The sequence below is a fragment of the Stegodyphus dumicola genome, chromosome X2 (assembly GCF_044657685.1).
Source record: "Stegodyphus dumicola isolate Sdum_Otavi_A_Nest chromosome X2, ASM4465768v1".
Classification (NCBI taxonomy): Eukaryota; Metazoa; Arthropoda; class Arachnida; order Araneae; family Eresidae; genus Stegodyphus; species Stegodyphus dumicola.
In genome coordinates, this window is record NC_140781.1 from 190,966,606 (window position 1) to 190,987,811 (window position 21,206).

Here is a 21,206-nt window from a genome sequence, read left to right on the forward strand (position 1 = left end):
TACATTTTGCAACATTGTTGTATAAACAGTACTTACGGTGTGACTCTTCGTCTGGAGAAGTGATTTTTATGTCATCTAAATAATAGAATGTCAAGTGTAATCCTGATAGTACCATATTCATGAATCACTGAAATGTCTGTGCCACACTGTGTAAACCAAATGTCATGAATGGGAATTCAAACAACCCAAAAGGAGTTATAATGGCCGATTTTGAGATGTCGCTTTTGTGCAATGGAATTTGTTGATAAGCTCTAATTAATTCAATGGATGAAAAAATGTTTTTTCCATGTAGAATATACCCACAATCGGTGAGGAACGGTAGAGGATATCGATCAGGAGTTGATATTACTAAGAGCCCTGTAATCTCCACATGGCCTCCAGTCACCTGATTTTCTTTAATGTAAAATGTAGAGGACTGGCCCAACAACTTTTTGAAGGCCTGTAAAGACCTTCTTGCAACATAAACTCAAATTCAGCTTTTGCTGCTTTTAAATTTTCGGCGGAGAGTTTTCCCACCCTAGTGATAACATGAGTCCCCTTAGTTTTAATAAAATGTTCAGTGTTGTGGCTTTTGATTTTATCAATGACAAGTGTTGGCTGCAAAAGATCTGGAAATTGTTTGAGGATTACTTTGTATTGATTCTGTACTGCATGAACCATTGGTGAAACGACACCATAGGAAGGGTCACCAATAGAAGATGAGGAAGTGATGCCATCAGTTAGTTTGCGATTTTTGCTGTCAACCAAAAGGTGAAAGTGAGATAAAAAGCCAATACCTATTATTGGTTTATTACCATCTACTATGACAAAAGGCCAATCAAATGCTCCTCTCAGTCCCAAATCCAGTTTTAGCAACTTTTGCTCATAAGTCTTAATTTTGGTTCCATTTTGCAGCAAAGCGTTCCAGCTTTGCAGCAGCTTTTTTTCTTTCGATAATGGTGGAATCACGGAAATTTTGGTGCCAGTATTGATTAAAAGTTGAATGGTGCTCTCCTTGTCATGAATAAAAAGTCAACACATCCCTACCCCTCTACTCTCTGTCATCTGCGAGAGTCAGGGATTTAGTTTTCCTGCGAATGAACATTGGTTTTGTTAGTCTAATTGCAAGGTACTGCATTTGAAAGCCTTATCGCCAAACCTTGAGTGATAATAACATAAACTTTCATTTCCGCTACTATGCCTATTAATAGAATTACTTCTTGAGTAGGATCTGGATTGTTGACATCTAGAACATCTTTTATTCAATTCACTAACTTCTAAGGATAATTCTAAAATCTGCTCCTGTAATTTAACTGAAACATTGCCATCTGTAGGGCAAGCTACAGTGGCATTCTGATGTGACGTGGATTTTGTTTCCCACATTTTATTGGCCATTAACACCAATTTAGCTAAATCATTGCCTCTTATGGACAAAATGCTCAAGTTTGCCCTGGTTAATCTTTGAAGCCAGAAAGTTTTAAGGAAAGTTCACCTACTTATCTGAAGCTAAATTCTTCATTTTGCATAACAATGTGAAGGTTTTTCTATCACCCAATTCCTCCTCAGTTAATAATTTTTCGGTATTTTGCATTTTGGTTTCGGCAGAGATGGAAATTTGTCTGTCTTTAATAGCCACATACTTGTTGTCCCTTGGGGAGGGGGGGGGTGATCAGAATGTCCGACATATGTGATAATATTTAAGCATCAATGGAACTCGCTACGTAATCGTATTTCGTTTGATCTGTCATAGTTGCAGCATTTCAAAATTGAGCTACCATTTGGAGAACCTACATCTTTGGGTTCGGTTTCCAAAATGCTGGGACTTTAATACTAACTCTAGTGATCGATGTCAAAGTGTCAGTTTTGTTTCCGCCTTCATTTGCCATTTTTTCTTTTTAATTAAGAAAGTCACATTCGATGAGTATTTTTACTTTAACACAAGCAAAGCAGCTGTAACTCGAGTATAATATCTTATTACTTTTTTTTTTTTTTTTTAAGAACCAGTACAAACTTATAAAAATTTTAAGGAATTAATCTGAATAAGGAGATTAATGCATCAGTCATTAGATATGATTAAAAATGTATCTCACATATTACGAACATTTGTCTACAATTAAAATTGTCTGCTATAGTTAAGTTAGATATCATTCTGTAAACAATGTCAGAAGAAGTTTATTATCTAACTTTGAAAATTTTCACATATTTTGCTTAATTTTTCATATCTCGATTTCAGTTGCGAGTTCAAAATATTTAACACTTCTTTAACTTACTTAAATTTTGCCTCTTTTTTTTTTTTTTTTTTTTTCTTTTTTCTTTTTCAATTCTTGAGTAATGTGTCTAGTAGTCACCAGTGAAGCGTGTTGCATAAAATCTAAAGTATTGTTAATACACTATAAAGAATGAACTTCTTTAAACAATTTTATTAACGAGAAAGCAGGCTTGGAACAAATATCAAGTGACCTTTTTAAAACGAAGTTCCAATGAATGTTTACCTTTAGAACAGTGTTTATGTGATGCAGTTTTACAAAAATTAAAACCTACAGAAATTAAAAATAAGATGAAGAGGAATGGTACATTATTTTAAAGTAATTTAAATGGTGTTATTAAACAAGTATTATAAAAATGTTAAAACAAAAATTCCAAATATTTAAAAATTGTTGAACACAGTTGCGAGCAAAGAGTATGAATGCAAAGATGATGGAATACAAAAGAATTAAAAGATATCTAAAAGAGAGTGCATCATTAAACCATTAATAGCAAATTATTGAATTAAATAATGCTTTGTGAGACTGAGAATGTATTGATAATTTTGATCAAATTTTGGCTAGTGAAATAGAAGCTAACATATCAAGCATAATACCTAACAGTAATATATCTATGCTGAAAAAAATGTGTTTAAATATTGATGATTTAAGATAGAAATAATTTTAATTCTTTTGAGAAAGTTCTCAACAGGTATTGTCACTTTTTTTTTTTTTTTTTTTTTTTTTTATTCCTACATTTCAGCAGCTAATATTAAAAACAGTAATTTTCATTTGCCAAACAAGTGAAAATATCTTTGATTCCATATAGTGAATCTCTCATTTTCTTAACTCAGGTATGATAACAAGTGGAAAGATTAGTTAAAAAAATTATATAAAATATACAAAAAAAAAATAATTATGTAATTGATCAGTTAATAGTTTCGGTACTTTCCAGTTATCTGTACACCTTTCCGAAAAAATTGTCAACCATTGATGACTACTGTTTCACTGAGCGAAGAAGCAAAAGACAACAACCATTTACAACAATTGTGGTACACTAAGCATTACATAAAATAGCAACCAATTAACAAAATTAAAAATGCAATAAATGTTCATAATGAAACATTTGCCTTGCCTCTCGCCATAAGTTCCCCCATTAGCTGTTTTCATATAAATGTGTGGGTTTTCTGGAAAACCAGTACCATTGTAAGAATGAATTTTGCCTCTAAGTATACTAATACTTATCACTGCCAATGAAACATTTGTTTCGCAATTAGTGTAATTCTTGATCTGCAATTGCAAACATAGTCGTTAACTTTTTTGTATTGGCATGTATGTAAAATGACTAACAGTTCAAATGATAACTTTACATTTTGTTGTTAGCTGTCATTGATAAGAAATTTATTGTAAAGAAACTCGTTGTAAAAAGTTTTTAACTGCTTTATTTTCAAATACATTATTTTTATTTTCTTATTACAAATAGATTTTTTTTTTTTTGTCAGGTACACCGAAGTTTGCTGTTGAAGTAACAAAACCAGCTCCCGATTTTAAAGGCACTGCAGTAGTAAATGGGGCTTTCAAAGAAATAAAACTTTCTGATTACAAAGGAAAATATGTAGTCTTGTTTTTCTATCCTCTAGATTTGTGAGTATTTGTTGTTTTGTTTATTGTTCATCCAAGAATTACTTTTAGGGTGGGATGAGATGGAAATTTTCCTTATCAAGTAATAAACATATAGGAACTTGCTTTTTATGTGACGCTATAAGTATGATGATGCTCTTCAAGAATTATCGGAACTATCTTTAGAGTTGCAAAATAGCAGTACAGCACTTTTTCATGTGCATCATCTAATCTGTCTGCAGATATTGTTATTTGAATCAAGATTATCGAAACCTGGATAGTACACATCCAAAGCAGTAGAGTGCATTAGAAATTTGAAGTTCAAAGATGTAAACCTAAGCAAAAGCAGGAAATCTATCCCCAAAATTCAGTATTGGCAACTATATAGATATTTTGCTAGTTTAGTGAAGTGTAGAGTCTTGTCTGTTCATCCTCAAAACATAGGCTCTGACTATGAAAAGAAGTTAAAGTATTCAACATGAAATTTTGGCCTTTTCACCCATTGTTAAAATTTGTGCAAAATATTCTGCCTAAATAAATGAGAAACTAAAAGAAATATAGAGTTTTTGAATAGACTAATGAATAGGAAATAAATTCTGCATTATGGAAGCTTTTGTCATCAATAAACTGTTATCTGTTTCTAGTGCTGAGTGTGAGAAAGGATCTTTGACAATGAACTTAATTTGCATTCTGCAATGCGCATCTCTTCATGTTGAAACTCTAATTTAATGTTCATTAGATTCGATGGCTCTTCTCTCAAAAACTTTGCCAGCAATTTATGTACATTCGAGTTTAGCAACAGGTCATCATAGCATAGTAGACAATCAGTTGAAACAGTGAAAAGACCAAACAGAAGATCGGTATTTGACTGCATTGGTGAAAATATTTGTCATTCTTTCATGAACAATTAATACATAAGTTATTGATTAATGATTAACAATATTAGAAAAAAGAAATTCAAACAATTAAAAACTTATTAATAAGTCTGTCTGACAAAACTGTGAACTAATTTATCTGAATTCTGACTGTATTAAAAATTGTGTTTTTAATAATATTATCTATTGTTAACTAATATGAAAAAAATGCCTTTATTTGCATGTATTATGCTTCTATTTCATATTTCCAGCATTTGTTAACAGCTTAGTGAAATATTGCTTAATTTGTAATCTGTGCAATTCACATAATGTCTATAAACTTTTATTAAGTTCTGTGTTGTATTTTCATTAATATGATTTAGCATACTTTAATTATACATGTAATAAAATGTAAAGCTAAAAAATGTTATTTATGCTAATTTATAGCAATACTTACACATATTTATATTATTTAACCTTCCTTTGATTTATGCATTGGAAAAAGGTCTGATTAACCAGTTTTCCAATATGGCTGAATATAAGAATTGTTCTGATAAAGATATGTATAAATTCGAAATTTGAGTTGCTTTTCTAGAAGTATTGTTGCATGCATACAGTTTTGTAATGGATTGGATGCTCTCAGAACCAATGATAGCTTGATATTTTTTATTTTTTTTTTTTTTTTTTTTTTTACCAAAAGAAACACTCTGGAACTTTCCACAGAAATTCTCATACAGCTCTTCACAGTATCACAAAGTACAACCACTAGTTACACTTCAAACTACTAAGAACGTTAAACACAGTGCAGTATAAAATGCATCTAAAAGGCAAAGCTCTCACGAAGATCTCAATACTCTGAATCAGCTCTGAACTACAAACTGAGAACAATGCTGTCTTGTGCTGTATATGATTTTCCCCTGCCTACTGAGAAATCTCTAGTATCTTCCAGTTCTTGAAATTACTGGAAGGCATGTGTGGTTAAAATTGCATATAAAGGCCTGATACGGTTATACACTATCTGGCCAGAAGTCCGGACACCCAGTGGTGTGGATCTGGAGAGTGCCTGACTTCCAGGTGTCCATTACAGCTAAAGCTAGTGCTGACAGTAAGGATGGTCAATTTGGCTGGCCACGTAATCTGCATTCTAATTTATCGCAAAGGTGTTTGTTCTATGGTATTTAGATTGGGGCTGAGAGAAGGCCAGTCCAGTTTTTGAATGCTTATTTCTTCAAACCATGGTTTCACGAGTCTTGATGTGTTAATGGAGCAATTACCCTGCTGGAACAGAAATGGGCCATCCCTGAAATATTGCCATAGATTTGGAAGGGCAGCATTTTTGAGAATGTCCACATACATCTCGGAGTTCATGTTTCCAACCACAGGAACTAGGGGACCCAGGCCAAAACAAAAAATACCCCCTTAATATGATGCTTTTACCACCAAACTTTACAGTTGGCAGCAGTGCAGTCACTTAAGAAGTACTCAATGGGCATATTCCAAACCCAGATGTGTTCATCAGACTGTAAAGCGAGACTACCACTCCAAAGACCACAAATCCTTCCCACCCAATTAAAATAGTTGCCCATCTGTTGCGAATTGTGCTAGATTATATGCTCTTCCCAAAATTTATAAAAGTGGTATTCCTTTCTACTCTATTGTCTCAAATTTAGGCACTGCCTCCTACCCCTTAGTTAAATATTTAGTTTCTAGATTATCCACTTTATTAGATAATAACATTTACACCATAAAAATTCAATAGATTTTATAAATAAAGCTTAAAACATTTCTCCTAGAAAATAACTCATGGTTTCTTTTAATGTAAAATTATTATTCACCACTGTTCCAGTGGAAAGCACATTAAAATGTCTAGAAACCAGACTTCATGAATTTTATTTCTCCTGCATCAAAATTGATGAGCTAATTTCCATTACTCAGCTCTATTTGAAACAAACACATTTTGTTTTCCAAAATAAGTATTACAAGCAAACCGAGGGATTAGCCATGGGAAACCCTCTTAGTCCCATGCATGCTGATATCTGCATGCATTATTATGAATTAAATTATTTGAAATTGCAAACTTCCCGATATGGTTCCATTACGTAGATGATACCTTTATCCTGTTTGATGGTAGTAAAGATGATTAAAATAAAGTTCTTTCAGTATTGAATTCCATTAATCCTGCTATAACTTTTGAACTCTAGACATCCAATTCTCTTTTGTTTCTCGACATTTTGGTCACACGTAACATATGCAACTTCAGTACTACTGTTTACCACAAACCTTCATTGGCCTTCTACCACACTTCAAATCATGTTGTAGAGACATTAGGTGTTTTTTGAAAGCATGAGTCATGAAAAATGAGCAATGCCTTCACCGGGAATCAACCACTACCCTATACAAACGCATGTTTAGAAGGCGGGAGAAATACCTTATATACTTCCCCTTTTAAAGGCCGACTGGGATTTAGGGGACCCAATTGTCAAATCCTGGGTGTGAAGAATCATCATCCACCACCCTTTCAGTTCGCACGCCACTGTAGAGTCATTAGGTTATTTTTGAAACTGGAAGAAGTGAAAAAAAAAAAAGCAATGACCTTCCCGGGAAACGAACCACGGACCTCTGGAATATGCGACTACACTAAGAAGGCGGGAGAAATACCTTATAAAGTCATCCGACTGAACAGAAGTTAACTTCATTTTATTTCTTTGTTTTCTATGTACTTCAAGTTTTCTTCTCTAAATTAGCCCTTGATCAAGAACTAAATTATTTAAAAGCAGTTGCTATTGACAGAGGCTTTTCACCCAACATTATTAACCAAACAGTTAAAATATTCTCATCTCAACACATCAAAAGGCACATTCTTGTTTTAGGACATTATAAGAATTCTGTTGTCACTCCTTTCTTTCCATCAATTAGATATAAAATCACACTTATTTTACAGAAATTTAACTTTTCGGTTTTTTTTTTTTTTTCGTCCTATCAGTAAAATTCCCATTCCAAATATGAATTCCTGTGGTATTTACTGGCTTCTTTGGCAGGGTGGTTTAATTTACATTGATCAAACTAAGAGAGCCTTCCAATTTCTCATTAAAGAACATGAGTCATGAGTAAAAGAATCACAGAAGTCCTCGGTTGCCCAGCATTGTTGGTCCAAAAATCACACTTTTCATTTTTCTGCAGTCAAAATTATTCAAAAAACATCTTCCATTGGTGAATTAGATTGGGCAGCTGAGGAAGATGGTTGTGTAGTTAAAGGATCGAAAGTAGCACTGCAAAATTGACAGTTGCAAGTACAATTACTAGTACTGCAATTGCTGATTCTTGTTTGAATTCTCCAATAATCATTATTCGGCATGCTATTTTCACGTAAACTTACAAGGTTGTCAAAGGAGTGTGAGGATGCCACATATTACAGAAGAAATTCAGCATAGGATTAGGTATAATCTTGAATGTAGTCCACAATAATTTCCCTATGCTGTAAGTGTTCTCTAGTCAAAACTCCTATAATGCATAGAGGATGTGAGTCATTACACCTGTAGATATTCAGCCTCTTGCCAATTTTGCACACTGGTTCCTTCAGCAGATTGCAGCACAACCAGATTTTCTACACACCTTATTCAATGACAAATGCATCAAAATTTACACGTAAGGAAATTTTAATTACCATAATTGTTGTGTATGGGCAATCAGTAATTCACTTACAACATGTCCATATTTGCACTAGAAGCCCATGAGCAGCCAAACAGTAAAGGTTCTGAGCCCTGTAGTTTAACCTGGGTTCAATTCCAAGCAAATGGGTTGGCTGCAGGGGCGTTTTCATGATTTTCGCCATGTTTAACATAAATACAAGCCAGTTTCCCTTAGGAATTCCTCCACAAAGGCATACTTCCTGTTAGGCAGGCGAAGGCATCCCTACCCTTATAAAATTCTCCATGAAGACGTCTCTCCCAGATAAACCTCGAGAAAGCAGATAGCCCTAGTGTGCTTTGCCATAATTAAATAAACCAAACCCATTAGGCAGGTAGCCTCTTGTGTGCTTTGCCACACTCAAATAAATTAAACCATATCTGCATTTCTCAATAAATATTTAAGACTGAATCTCCCATGACCATTTCATTGCCAGCTCTTCCTCCAGGCCAGTGAGCAGGAGAATGAACCAAATATTTTTCAAAGAAATCTTACCAGGATTACTGCAAGAATTTTACCGTATATGTAATCCCAATGTGACAGAGAAATATCCCATTTCAGTGCTGATATGCAGAGCATATCGGATGTAATGCTGCTGGGATGATGGATTGGTCAGAGTGATTTTTATCGCTTGTCCAATATTATTGCCCAGTCTGTGCGCTCTAGTTCCTGCACTGAAGGTGTGAACCTTGTGTTCTTGTTGATGGCGATTTTTAGCAGTGCTTGTAATAATTTGAATTTTCATTGTTTGTCTCTCATTCTTGTGTTTTTTAACCCATATAATTTCACTGCTTGGGATAAGCCATGCATGATAGAAAAGTTAGACAAAAATGTTAAGTATAGTATTCTGTTTTTGTTGTAAATCATTCCCTTAAAAATCATTCTTTTCTTTATTTAAGTGAAATTTAAAAATTCAGATTTCATTGAATTTAAAAATTAATAGCATAATGTGTAATACCTTTAATATTCACAGTGTGACTCAAAACTTTATTGTTGAAAAAAATTAAATGTACTGTTACAAAATTTGGTCTAAGAGTTTTGAATCATCCTGTATTTTAAAGCAATCTTGAATTTTTTGACTTATTCTTCTGTAGAACTTGGAAGTACATCAAAATATATAAAGCGAAAAATGTGACTGCTACTACTTAATGTTTGGTTAGTTTATTTATACATATGTTTTGATATTTATAAAAAAACTGTTTCATGACAAATTACATTTTTATTACAGCACATTTGTCTGCCCTACAGAGATCATAGCCTTCAGTGAAATGGCTCCAGAATTAAAAAAATTAAATGCTGAAGTAATAGCAGCTTCAACTGATTCTCATTTCAGTCACTTGGCTTGGATTAATACCCCTAGAAAGGTACTGCCTAAACAACACTGTTATTTAAATAGCACTTTTGGTTTGTAGATATGTATGTGTGTTGGATAGATAATCACTGTTTTAAATGTGATCAGTATTTCACAGGACATTAACATCTGTATTATGCATCACATATGTAATCATTTTTTGCTAAGACTAAAACTGGGGAATAATGAGCTCTTGTTTTGGAGAGGTTTCATTGCACGTGTAAAGTTTTGTAAAAAAAATTTATGTGAATATAATAGTTCTAAATGTTGCTTCATTAGTCTTTGTTCTTTGCATTTGTTCACTAATCCAATGGATCTAATATGAAGCTGAACAATGCATTAAATATGTCTAGTGATGTTAGTTTGTAACATAAGTATATTGCATAAAAGTGATAATGACATTTAATTTTTATATTGAGAAACCTTTAAGTGCATTTCCTGCAGCAGCATGTAAAATTCTGACATTATTTTGTAACTAGACTTCAGGGATATGCAGTCAATCATTCCTTAAGACTGTGGTTAATTATCCCTTTAACCACAGTTTTTTACTTTCACCCCCAAAAATATTCATTTGGTGCATTTTCTCATAATCCATTTCCATAGTCAGTGCTATCCTGTTACTTGCTCGTTGATCATATCAGCAATCTGAATTCAAACACTGACTAACTTGAATAGTTGTTTGCTTGTTCTCTCATATGTATGTAAAAGTTTATTTCTCAAAGTCCCAGGATCTTGATAAAAGCTAACCCTGGTGCACATCTGAAAATCTGTCATCTTACACATGCTACTACCAAGGTTCAGTATCCTTTGGAGAGCTTAATATTATTATAGTTAAGTATCACTATATTACTCATTATTATTAGCTTGGTTGCTACTCAGAGTCATCAAAATTATTTAGTTCTCAGAAACAAACTTGTAATAAGCTCATGTATTTGCATCTCACAATAAGTCTTTGATACCATCTCCCATTTTTCAGTCATTACACTTTCATCTCTCTGCTTTCCTTTCTCTGTTGAGTTCCCTCTCCCCGTTTTTTACCTCATCAAACCATTTCTCAAGTTGCCTGGTGAATGTGCTAAGTTTTCCTTAATACAGCCTCCAAAAATGTCCAAGCAGTCAGTCATCAAGACTTTCATTATAACAATTTCCTTGAAGCCTTCCATGTTAAAAAATTTGCTTATTAATTAATAACAGTAATTATAATCTGTTTTTCCCTAAACTTTAATAAAAGTTTAATCATTTAGCTTTGATTTTTTTTCCTTCAATAAATGGAGGTTTTTTTTTTTTTTTTTTTTTTTTGCTTAGATTGCAAATATTTTTACCTATGACAGTCATTCTTGAAAATGAGAATTATAGGTAAAATCTTCAGAAACCTAAGTTTATCTTTCTTTGTGATCTTAATTTTGCAGTGTATTTCTTAATTCTAGAATGTGTACTAAGCTTGTGGTACATAAACATTCAGCTGATTAACCACAAGAGGGCTGCAGGTAAATATGTGTCAAAGAAGATCTCTTAACCTTGAACTTTTAATATTCCTGAAAAACATATGTATCAGTCTGCTGATCTAGAAAAACATGGATAGAAAATTTAGTTTTCAGTATTCTGTAGCTAGGCAGTTAAAAAATCTAAAAAATGAGATTTGCTCTCAAATTCTAAAGTGTGGTTTTGAAAATTTCTAAAGTCACCAAGTTGATCAATTCATGGAAAAGAAAAGGAAAATGATAATTAGAGACAAGCTGTTAGTAGATAATAATTTAAAATGATAAGTTGAATAGAACTAATAGAAATTTACTTTTTGAAAAATTAGGCCTGAATACAAAATGTATACACATTATGCGGTAATAAGTATGCTGACTATACATTGTGTACATAGCACACATGCGGTGAAAGGAAAATAGTCAAAGCAGTTGTCTGCTTACATCAGCTGCAATAAGTGAATTGAACTGAGTTTTTATAGGCTTCGCAACTCAAATCCACTAGAGCCTGAGTGGTAAAAATCACTGCAGGCAGTTTTATATAGACTTGAAATTCCGGAAAACAGCCTGACTGCACAGTTTCAGGGGTTCTTCTCATGGGTAACATTTTCCCTTCAAACGCCTTCTGTTTCTTTCTAATCTTTTATGATTTTTTTTTATTTTATTTTCTGATTTTTTAAATTTATTATGATTATTTTATTTATATATATTTTTTATTATTTTCTGCTTGTTTTTAATGTTCACTTGTGTACTTGTGTTTTGTCCACATTTGTTAAGTAACAATGCACTGCGGTTTCCATAGTTTTTTCAATGTGTTACATGTATACAAGCTGATTTCTTAAGCAAATTTTCAGTAAAACACACCATTGCTAAGGCAAGTAGCTGTTTCGTGCGTTTGCCTTAACTGATTAACAAACTATCTGACTCCATTGCTGGCTGACTGGCCAAACGAATAAAAATCATCTTGGCTATGATTGTTCCCAGGCTACTAGGCTGGCACGTTTTGGCTATACTCCACCCTCCGATTTAACAACTAATTGGTGTCTACTCTGTGATATTACTTGACTCGCAGAACAGAAAGAAACAATGACATATTTAGTTTCCCAATTAAAGTGTATGACAGTTTTATAACAATATTTGATACTAATTTGAGTAAAATTGCAGTAAGTTTATTACTAATGCCATTTAGTAAAAAATATAACATTTAGTAATTATTACATAAAGACTAAGGGAAGAGGAATTAGTTACAGCTTCTCAAAAAAAAAAAAAGTATCATATGATCAGTTTTTACAAAGAAGCAATGGAGTTTAAAACTGAAAATGTTATGTGCTTAATCCACTTTGAAGATGCTGATTATCAAAAGGATTTGCAAAATGAGCTTTTAGGAATTAAAATTTAAAAAAAAAATAACCTCTATCCATTGTCCAAGTATCTAAAGAAAGTCAGCAGAACGATATGAATGTCAAAGGAAAGTAGAAGTAAAGTCTATTAAAAACATTGACATCATGTATTGGTAGTAGTGATGACGGTAGTCAAGGAATCTGTAAAATCATTAGAGTACAATCACTGTTTACCAGAAATAGAATACCTCAAAGAAACTGTTACCTTATGAAACAATAAAATGTTTTTGAAGAAAAACAGTGTTAGAATTTCTCAGAATGAATCTTTGAGGGGAAAAAAAGAATCCTTACTAAACAGACTTTTGAGAAGTAATATAAAGAAAGGTTAGAATATTTCAAAATTTTATACCAAGCCAAATGAAGTTATTTGGTGCTAAGCAAGTTATAGAGAGTTTAAAATGTATTGTCACTGCAATCACCTTAAGGGCTGTATCAGAAAAAGCATGCATTCACTTAAAAAAGATCAAGTGACAGTTCCACTACTAAAGCTATCAGCTCTGTGAAAGTACTAATTGTTTAAGCAATGTTTTTCATCCAGACCCTGCCATGATACCTCATAAATTTGTGAGGATTTTATATAGGTGAAGAAAAGTTGAGCTTAAAGAAACAAGCTATTTATTACAATTTTGATTTAAAAATTACAGTGTAAATGTACTTTAACTAAGAAGATATCAAACATCCACTGTTGGCCATAATATTAGATTTAAGGCCTACAAGTTGTACATTATGGGAAGTCTTAAATATTTCCATTTACGTTTACTCATTCTCTAATCGTAGTTGCAAGAGTAATATCTTTCCCATTGTATCTCATCTTATCAAATTGTTACACAGTCATTTACTTGAAGGAAACTTATAATTGATGGGATCTACAGATTTGAAAAAAAGATTGAAAATCATTATATAAATTGACAGATAAGCACTGTGAGGGTATAATATCTGAAAGGCGAGTTAATTATGCTAGTGAATTATTCTCTAAAAATGTTGTCAATCATTAATTTTCAGAAGATGCATTCACCAGTTTCTTGATATTATGAATTGCCATTGACAATTTGCTGATAGAATATTTTGTAGTGAATTAAATACACACCTTGATAAAAAAATAATCCTGATATGTGAACTATTTTCATAAATGAAAGTAAATGAAAATGTTATTTTTAACAAGGTTTATTAATTACCATCATGCCAGTGAAATCATTATACTTCTGTCTTTAAAATAGCTCTTGAATTGCATATCTTGACTCATAGACTTAATCTGGCTATTCTAGAAAATTTCTTTAAAGAAATCGGCAGCATTGGTCACATTTATGTTCTGGTACTTACGTATTATCGCAACCAGGTTGGCGCGATTTGTAAGTTTGAGTAAAAAAGTATAAATAGAAAGAAAATGTACATTTATTAATTACAGATAATTTTTTACATTATTTTGTTTTAAAATATAAAATAGCAATTAAACCCTTCCGATTTCGAATTTGAAAAAGTTGCAGAATTATTTTTTCGGCGGAAATCTTTTGGCTATTGCTTTTAGCACTGATTGAAAACCGTCTTCGCCATTAACAGCTTGAGCTTGGCGCCATATAAATTCGATAAGGTATGAGTCAAGATGATGACGGGCTGTTCCTCTCTGTTTTTTGTCGCGCCATTTGGCTGAGCCCCGCATGCGCTTTACATGTTGTGTGTGAACGCCCGTGTTGGCATCCACAAAGTTATATTTGTGATTAACAGTTCCATGCAGAAATCCAGCATTTTCGAACTCACTTGTATTGTATCCTTTCCAGCAATCCGAATAAATGATGCTTCCTTCCTTGATATTTTCGCAAATTTTTTTATGAGGGTAACGGCGCTTCTGTTAGGTACAGTAACCAAAAAAGTCTCTTTCTTTTCTCGGTAAATTCCGCCGAAAACCCATTGCTGTGGTAGTACACGCCCAGTGTTATTTTTTCTTTTTACAAAACTACGTATAGCACGTAGGGTTGCCGTAAGTAGGGTCGCCAAAATTGGCGATTTATGCGAATTTTGGCCTGTTAGCGTTAATACGTAAGTACCTATGTTCCTACTGTTCCTGCAGAATTTATCAGTAGCTTAAGATTATTTATAATAAAAAAATTTCTCAGAACACTGAGTGAAAATCAAAGTGTAGAATGCAAAAAAAAAAAAAAATTGCCAAAATTATGAATTTCTTTCATTAAGTATTTTTATCACCATTTATTTTTAATGTGTTGTTTCCACCAAAGAAAAAAGAAATGAAATTAAAACTTGAAGAATTACGAAGTACAAACAGTTCTACAATGTTCCAAACTTGTATGTTCATATGATCTAGTTCAGTGTATCAAACACTGCACTAGATCACTTAATGCACCACTCATAAATTTTAAAAAAATGTTTGCCCATTTCTTGCTCAAAAAAAAAAATGAACAATTGGATTTATCCACCAAAATAACAAAGCATTGCATGACTGGATAACAACAACATACTGAAGAGAATTTATATATATTTCAGAAGAGTGACTGAAAATCCTTCATGAATTGGAAAAAATATCATGAAAATGAAATTAGGAGTAACTTTTAAAGGATAGCTGTAAATAGCAGAAAAGAAATAGCTTGAATTTTATTAAAACAAATTGGTTTGAAGTATGCTGAATAAGTCTATTGAGCAGTTCTTACCTTCTCTAAACAAAAAATGATAAAAATGTTAAAAGGTTAGTCCAATTCAGGTATGGCATATTTGAAATGTTCACTTTAAATTTTAAATTAGACTTCAATTCCTCATTTCAGAGTTAATAGTGAAATAACTTGCTTGAGATATGAATATATAAAGATTTGAAATATAATGAATATTTTTTTATTCACTAAAGTGCCTGTCAGGACTGATGTTACAAGGACTTAAAGCAGTAGTTGCTTTGGAATAGCTACATACTTAGGAACATGTCTTGAGCTAAATTTTTTGTGAAGAGAAGCAAACCTTGCAATCTTTGAATCATAATTCAGTATTTTTTGAGTAAGTGATGTGCATTTTAAAAACTAGTATGTATTTTTTATTTATTGCTTTTACAAGGAAGTTTGCAACCTAACATTGTTTAGTATTTCTAAATGAATGATTATGTAATCTATCCTTGACAAATCCTTTCGAAGTTACTGCTTTTCTTCTTCCTAGTGAAGAAAAGATTTGTCTGTGCATAGTCTCTTAAACTGTGAAACAAATTGCTTACATTTTTTCCCTCATATTATTGAAGGCTATGTCTAATAAATAAATTTAAATGGATATAAACATGCAGTGTTTTTTTTTTTTTTTTTTCCAAAAATTTGCTTCTGTTCAATGTTTTCCTCATTTTATAGAAAGGAGGCTTAGGATCATTAAACATTCCTCTGCTGTCAGATTTCACCAAAACCATAGCTAAAGATTATGGTGTTCTTCTTGAAGCTGGCATGGCTTTGAGGTAAGTTTTTTTTTTTTTTTTTTTTTAGTTTCTGACACTGTTTATCAAATTATGTACAAAATGAAAACTTCGCTGTCAAATGTAGTTCCTAATACTTTACCGCATAGAAAATTTTCTGCTGAAGTTAAATGCCTAAACTTGGGTATAATAGATATTTAATTTTTTTTCACAAAAGGCAAACAAAACAATGCAACAAAGGAACTGCTAGTAATACCCACAGAAGTTGAGCTTTACCGTAAGTGCTGAGTATGTTATTTTTTAATGGTGCACTAATTACTGTCTAATGTAACAATGCAGCTGTTATTCATACAAGATTCAGCATAAAGTAGGTTACTGTGTAAATCTGGTACTTAAGTAAATTTTCTAATTTTATGTGGCTGATAGTACTATGAAGTTCAAAATAGCTTTCACTGATACCAAGAGAAATTAATTTGGCACCATTGGCAGTAGTTACTCTCTGCTTAATTTCATTTAAGAGGAAAAAAATTGATATCACTCGCCATATGAATTTAAGATCTAGAATCAATTAGCCGTTTATGCATTTTTGATCCGTGTACGTGTTCTAGTTCTAAAATTTGATTTAACTCAGCTTGCAGATTGCTAGTTTTAACTCTTTCCGTAAGACATTTATTGCTTTTCCTCGGTTTGATTTTATGTTTTCTGCTCTTTCCATGTTTGCTATTTGGCACGTGTTACTTACATGATCTTGAACAAATTTTCCTAATTTAATTTTATTTGCATCTGTTTTTAATGAAAGTCACTCCATTTTATATGACAACACTCACTTCTAAAGTACTTCAAAAAGTATAGTATCTTTCAATATTTATTTTGATTCATGATCATTCTTGCTTTTCAAAGCAATTTAATCATACTTACAAAATTTCTTGTTTTGTGCATCTACAGTATTCATTCATAGTAATTTGTTTTTAACATTCTAAAGAGAATTCAGCTTCTGACTTACTCTTAGTAACAGTTAACATACTGTCATCAAATTATTTTCCTTAATTTCTTCACCTATACTGTGCAGCTTTCCAGCCCTGAACTGGTTACTGACTGAACTTACTGTTAACTGGTCTTAACTTACTTCACTTTGACCGATTTACTGTTTTAAACATGTATGATAAGCTTTTGAGTTTTTTTTACCATTCTTTGACTTACTGTCACTAACCATTTCAGATTTTACTTCTGATGTCACTTTTTTTCCCTCCTTCTTTTATTTGTTCAATTTTAAACCTCCATATAGAATAATTTTCATCACTCAGGTTTTCAGTTGCCTTTGTGATATAATTGAAAGCATGTCTGGCTAAAAAATCGGAGGTCTGGATTTCAAACTTCAGTAAGAGCATTGAAATCGCCAAATCTAATCACTGTAGAGCTGCAGTAATGAGAAACATTTTTAATGCCCCTTGAATCTTCCTACAGTATACATTCTGTTCGACTTTCAAATTTTTAGTATCATTTCCATGAGCAGGTATCTTAAACTTCAGTTGCATAATCATTGATATGCATGCATTTAAACACGCTATTAAGGCATTGAGAATTATAACCTCTAACATGGGTAAAACAGAGTAGCACAAGCCATAATTATAGTTTAACATTAAGAAAAATAAGCTTGAGTTTGAAAGCAAAGTGTAATTTCAGAGCAATAAAAATAATTAATGAATAAATGTTTAAAATACAGGTAACAGCATAACACAGTTCTGTTGTATATAATACAATTTCATATGTTTTAAGGCACTATACATGCTGCAAGAAAAATTCAGATTGGCTCACAAATTTGTTCTTACCAATTTTATACATCTCTGGGGAACATTCCATTGAGTTTCATTGTGCAAAATACCAAATTCCATTAACAATGGGATCCTTTTTCAACAGTTATGAGTTGCCATTTCTGTTGGAATTTCACTAATCATGCTTAGATTTCTGTTAACCTTTGTTGCAGTAATATTCTCATAGATAGCTGTTGGTGTAATTAATAGAATGCAACGAAATTATATTTGGGAGATCTCAGAAAAATTTATATCAGTGTCAGTTGTTCATGAAGTATGATTGTACATTTCATTTAAATTCATAAATGTATGTTTAATAAGGCAACTTTTCTGTGACGGGTGTGCTAATTGCTTTAAACTGGAGCAATATATACTGCACCAGATTACATTTCATTTTGAGAACTTGTCAAAATGAGGTATAATATATGCTAATACTAATCTTTTTTGGGCACAGTTTGCCCATTGTTGCTCCATTTTGTGAAGATTTTTAACAATACTGTACTCAACGTAATCAACCAGTTGTGCAATTGAGGCTTGTTGCTCTGGCACTGGGAGTGAAACCATTTCAAGGTGGTGATAAATTCGTAATGACAGCCCATTATAAGAAATTGCTGGATACTTGTTCACTGCAAAACAGGGCTCATAACCCAGAATTGGGTTGCAAGAGTCTCTGAGATGAGGTGCCATAGTCTTAGAAAAAAAAATTTTCCTTAATTAAAAAATTTTAATTCTTCTCTTTACTTAATTATTTTTTATTTTAAACTAAACTTTCTTCAGTTTTAGCATGTGGTAAAACCTGAAATTGTGTACATATCTGAAAAGTGAATATGAGCTGTAGTTGTTTGAAGGTAGCCAAAAAAATGTGTTTGGTGATCAATCCTGTCCCATGCCTGGACCTCACCACTGATAGGTACTATTTGTCTGAGTGGTGACACTTTGAGGCAAACAAAAAATTTAGAAATTCCTACTGATTACCAGCATTGCTTGTTCTAGCCATTAGGACTGCAGGAAATTTCACATCATTACACTGTACAACACTATTTCAGTTATCTATCTGCCTGCACTATGATCTATTGTTTTTGTTCTTGCTACTGCATTGTGCTTTTTATATGTGGTATTTTATCATTGCTGAGTGCTGACTAGTGTATCAACCAGACATTTGCTGTATTATTTGTGTGAGTTTCACATCTCCTATATATGGCTAAATGTGATATATAGGAGATGTGATATATAGGAGACAATTTTATAAATTTACGTTTCACCTTTGTAACAAACTAAGAAGCAGTAAAGCCGTAATGTGTTGTCTGTGGTAAAGTACTTGGCAATGACTCACTAAAATAGTTAGAAAGGCATATGGAGACTAAAAATAATGCTTTATTTACTAATATTTTATAAAGAAAAAATATATCAGCTGAAAGAAAACTTATTTTTCTGCACATTTGGAATTCCTTTTAACACGTTCATGCTGATGCTGGTTTTTTTTGTTTTTTGCTGTGGAGCAGCACATGTATCCATGCATTATTTCATCTGGCAGTGCTGCTTTTTCTGTTTCCTGCTAACATTCTAATATAACACCTGTACTTGATTGTGTGAAGTTTCACCAGAGGTATTTTTATAACATCTAAACCAAGTGTCTTTAATGTATTTCCAGTTACTCGTTTAATTATTTATATACCTATACCGGTTTATACTGAACCATTAAGTGACATTTTTTTATCTCTACCAGGCTGTTCTTCAATAATCTATTCACGATTACAACTTTGTGTTGAAAGCTATATAAAACTCGCCTGATGGAACATTCAAGTATGAGCCAATTTTGGTACATGCCACCCAATAGAACATTCAAGTGTTAGTCACCTGTGGTATTTGCCGCCCAATTGAACATTCGAGTGTAAGCCAGCAGTGATACATTTGTTTGATGGAACATTCAAGTGTAAGCCATTGGTGGTACACATGCCCGATGTGAGCCACTGGGGGGGCAGGTAAATGCCACTGGATGGAACATTCAAGTATGATCCACCAATGCTACATGCCACACAATGTACCATTCAAGAGTGAGCCACTGGTGGTACATGCCTGCCTAACGGAACATTCAAGTGTGAACCACCAGTGTTGCATGCCATGCGACAGAACATTTAAGTGAGCCACCAGTGGACATGCCATCATGAATGTGTGCGACACATTGTTGCATTTATAAATGGAGATAGATTGATATTCTATAGTTTAAATTATTTCCCTAAGTGTCATGCTAGTAATAAATCATTTTAATGTATTTAAATACCTTTTTCAATTCATAATAAGTAACTTGTATTTTTTCTTTTCAGTTTTTGTAATCTTTTTGAATACTTTTAATGTTTTGCAGAGGGACATTTATTATTGATCCAAAGGGTACTGTTCGACATGCATCCGTTAATGACCTACCTATAGGACGATCTGTAGAGGAAACCCTCCGTTTATTGAAAGCTATACAGTTTGTTGAAAAGCATGGAGAAGGTACAGTTCTTTCTATGCAATTATTGTACTTGCCTGTTTGAATAATGTGAATGGTGTAATTAGTCAAGTGTCATTTTTGTTTCTCATAAAAATAAGCTGTAAAACAAACCATTTAACCTAAAACTATTGACATAGTTTTTGAGATTTTATGCATTTTGTATTGAAATTTCTATACAGTAATATCATATTTCTAACAATATGTCAATAGAGTCAGCTCCTTAGCATGTTTGTGATTTTGTTTTAAAATGCTTATGTTTCTTGCTTAGCAATATATATCTACTTTGGCTCTTCTTAATGATACTTCATTTTCAAGTGCATATAGTGCTGCTGTTCTATTAAAAAAAATTAGACTTTTAATTATTTCTTTAAATTCAGTTTACAAATTTTATTCATCATTTATCAGTATACTTTGTTAACATATTTTAATTTTTCCAGTTTGTCCAGCAAATTGGAAGCCAGATTCTCCTACAATCAAACCTGATCCCAAGAATGCAATGGAGTATTTTGAGAAAATGAATTAGCTTTTTTCCTCTCAGTGTTGTATAAAATTGCAGATTTGTAAAATGTGCCTTTTTCATTGAATAAAATATTGTTAACTGTTTCCCTCTTGTGTAACTCTTCATATAGCATTTGATCAAGGACTAGATTGCAAAATACATAATGTGTTCATTAAAATACTGAAAGATTTTGTCATATATTTGCATTTTTGTTTAAACATATTTGTGTCTTAAAGTATAGTACAAGGGATTCTGCATGTCCTGTTCTTTCTAATATAGTAATACTGTAAGCTACCAGAATAAATCTTCCAAACTTGAATTATAAATTGGATTTGAAACCACAGCTAGTTCTATGCATTCACAAAGACTATCAGTTAAAATTAGCTCTTGGATAAATCTATAAAT

At 32.4% G+C, this 21,206-nt stretch overlaps 1 protein-coding gene across 2 annotated transcripts in view; it reads left to right on the forward strand.

The window, feature by feature from the left end:
- LOC118183512 (peroxiredoxin 2-like) overlaps positions 1-20,905 on the forward strand; it is a 32,617-nt gene extending 11,712 nt beyond the window's left edge. For both annotated transcript variants that reach the window (XM_035353089.2, XM_035353088.2), the window contains exons 3-7: positions 3,725-3,866; positions 9,612-9,747; positions 15,942-16,042; positions 20,174-20,304; positions 20,740-20,905. In XM_035353089.2, the coding sequence (XP_035208980.2) occupies positions 3,725-3,866; positions 9,612-9,747; positions 15,942-16,042; positions 20,174-20,304; positions 20,740-20,825 (596 nt within the window). In that variant the 3' untranslated portion in view covers positions 20,826-20,905. The remainder of the gene's footprint in view (positions 1-3,724; positions 3,867-9,611; positions 9,748-15,941; positions 16,043-20,173; positions 20,305-20,739) is intronic.
- The last annotated feature ends 301 nt before the right edge of the window (positions 20,906-21,206 follow it).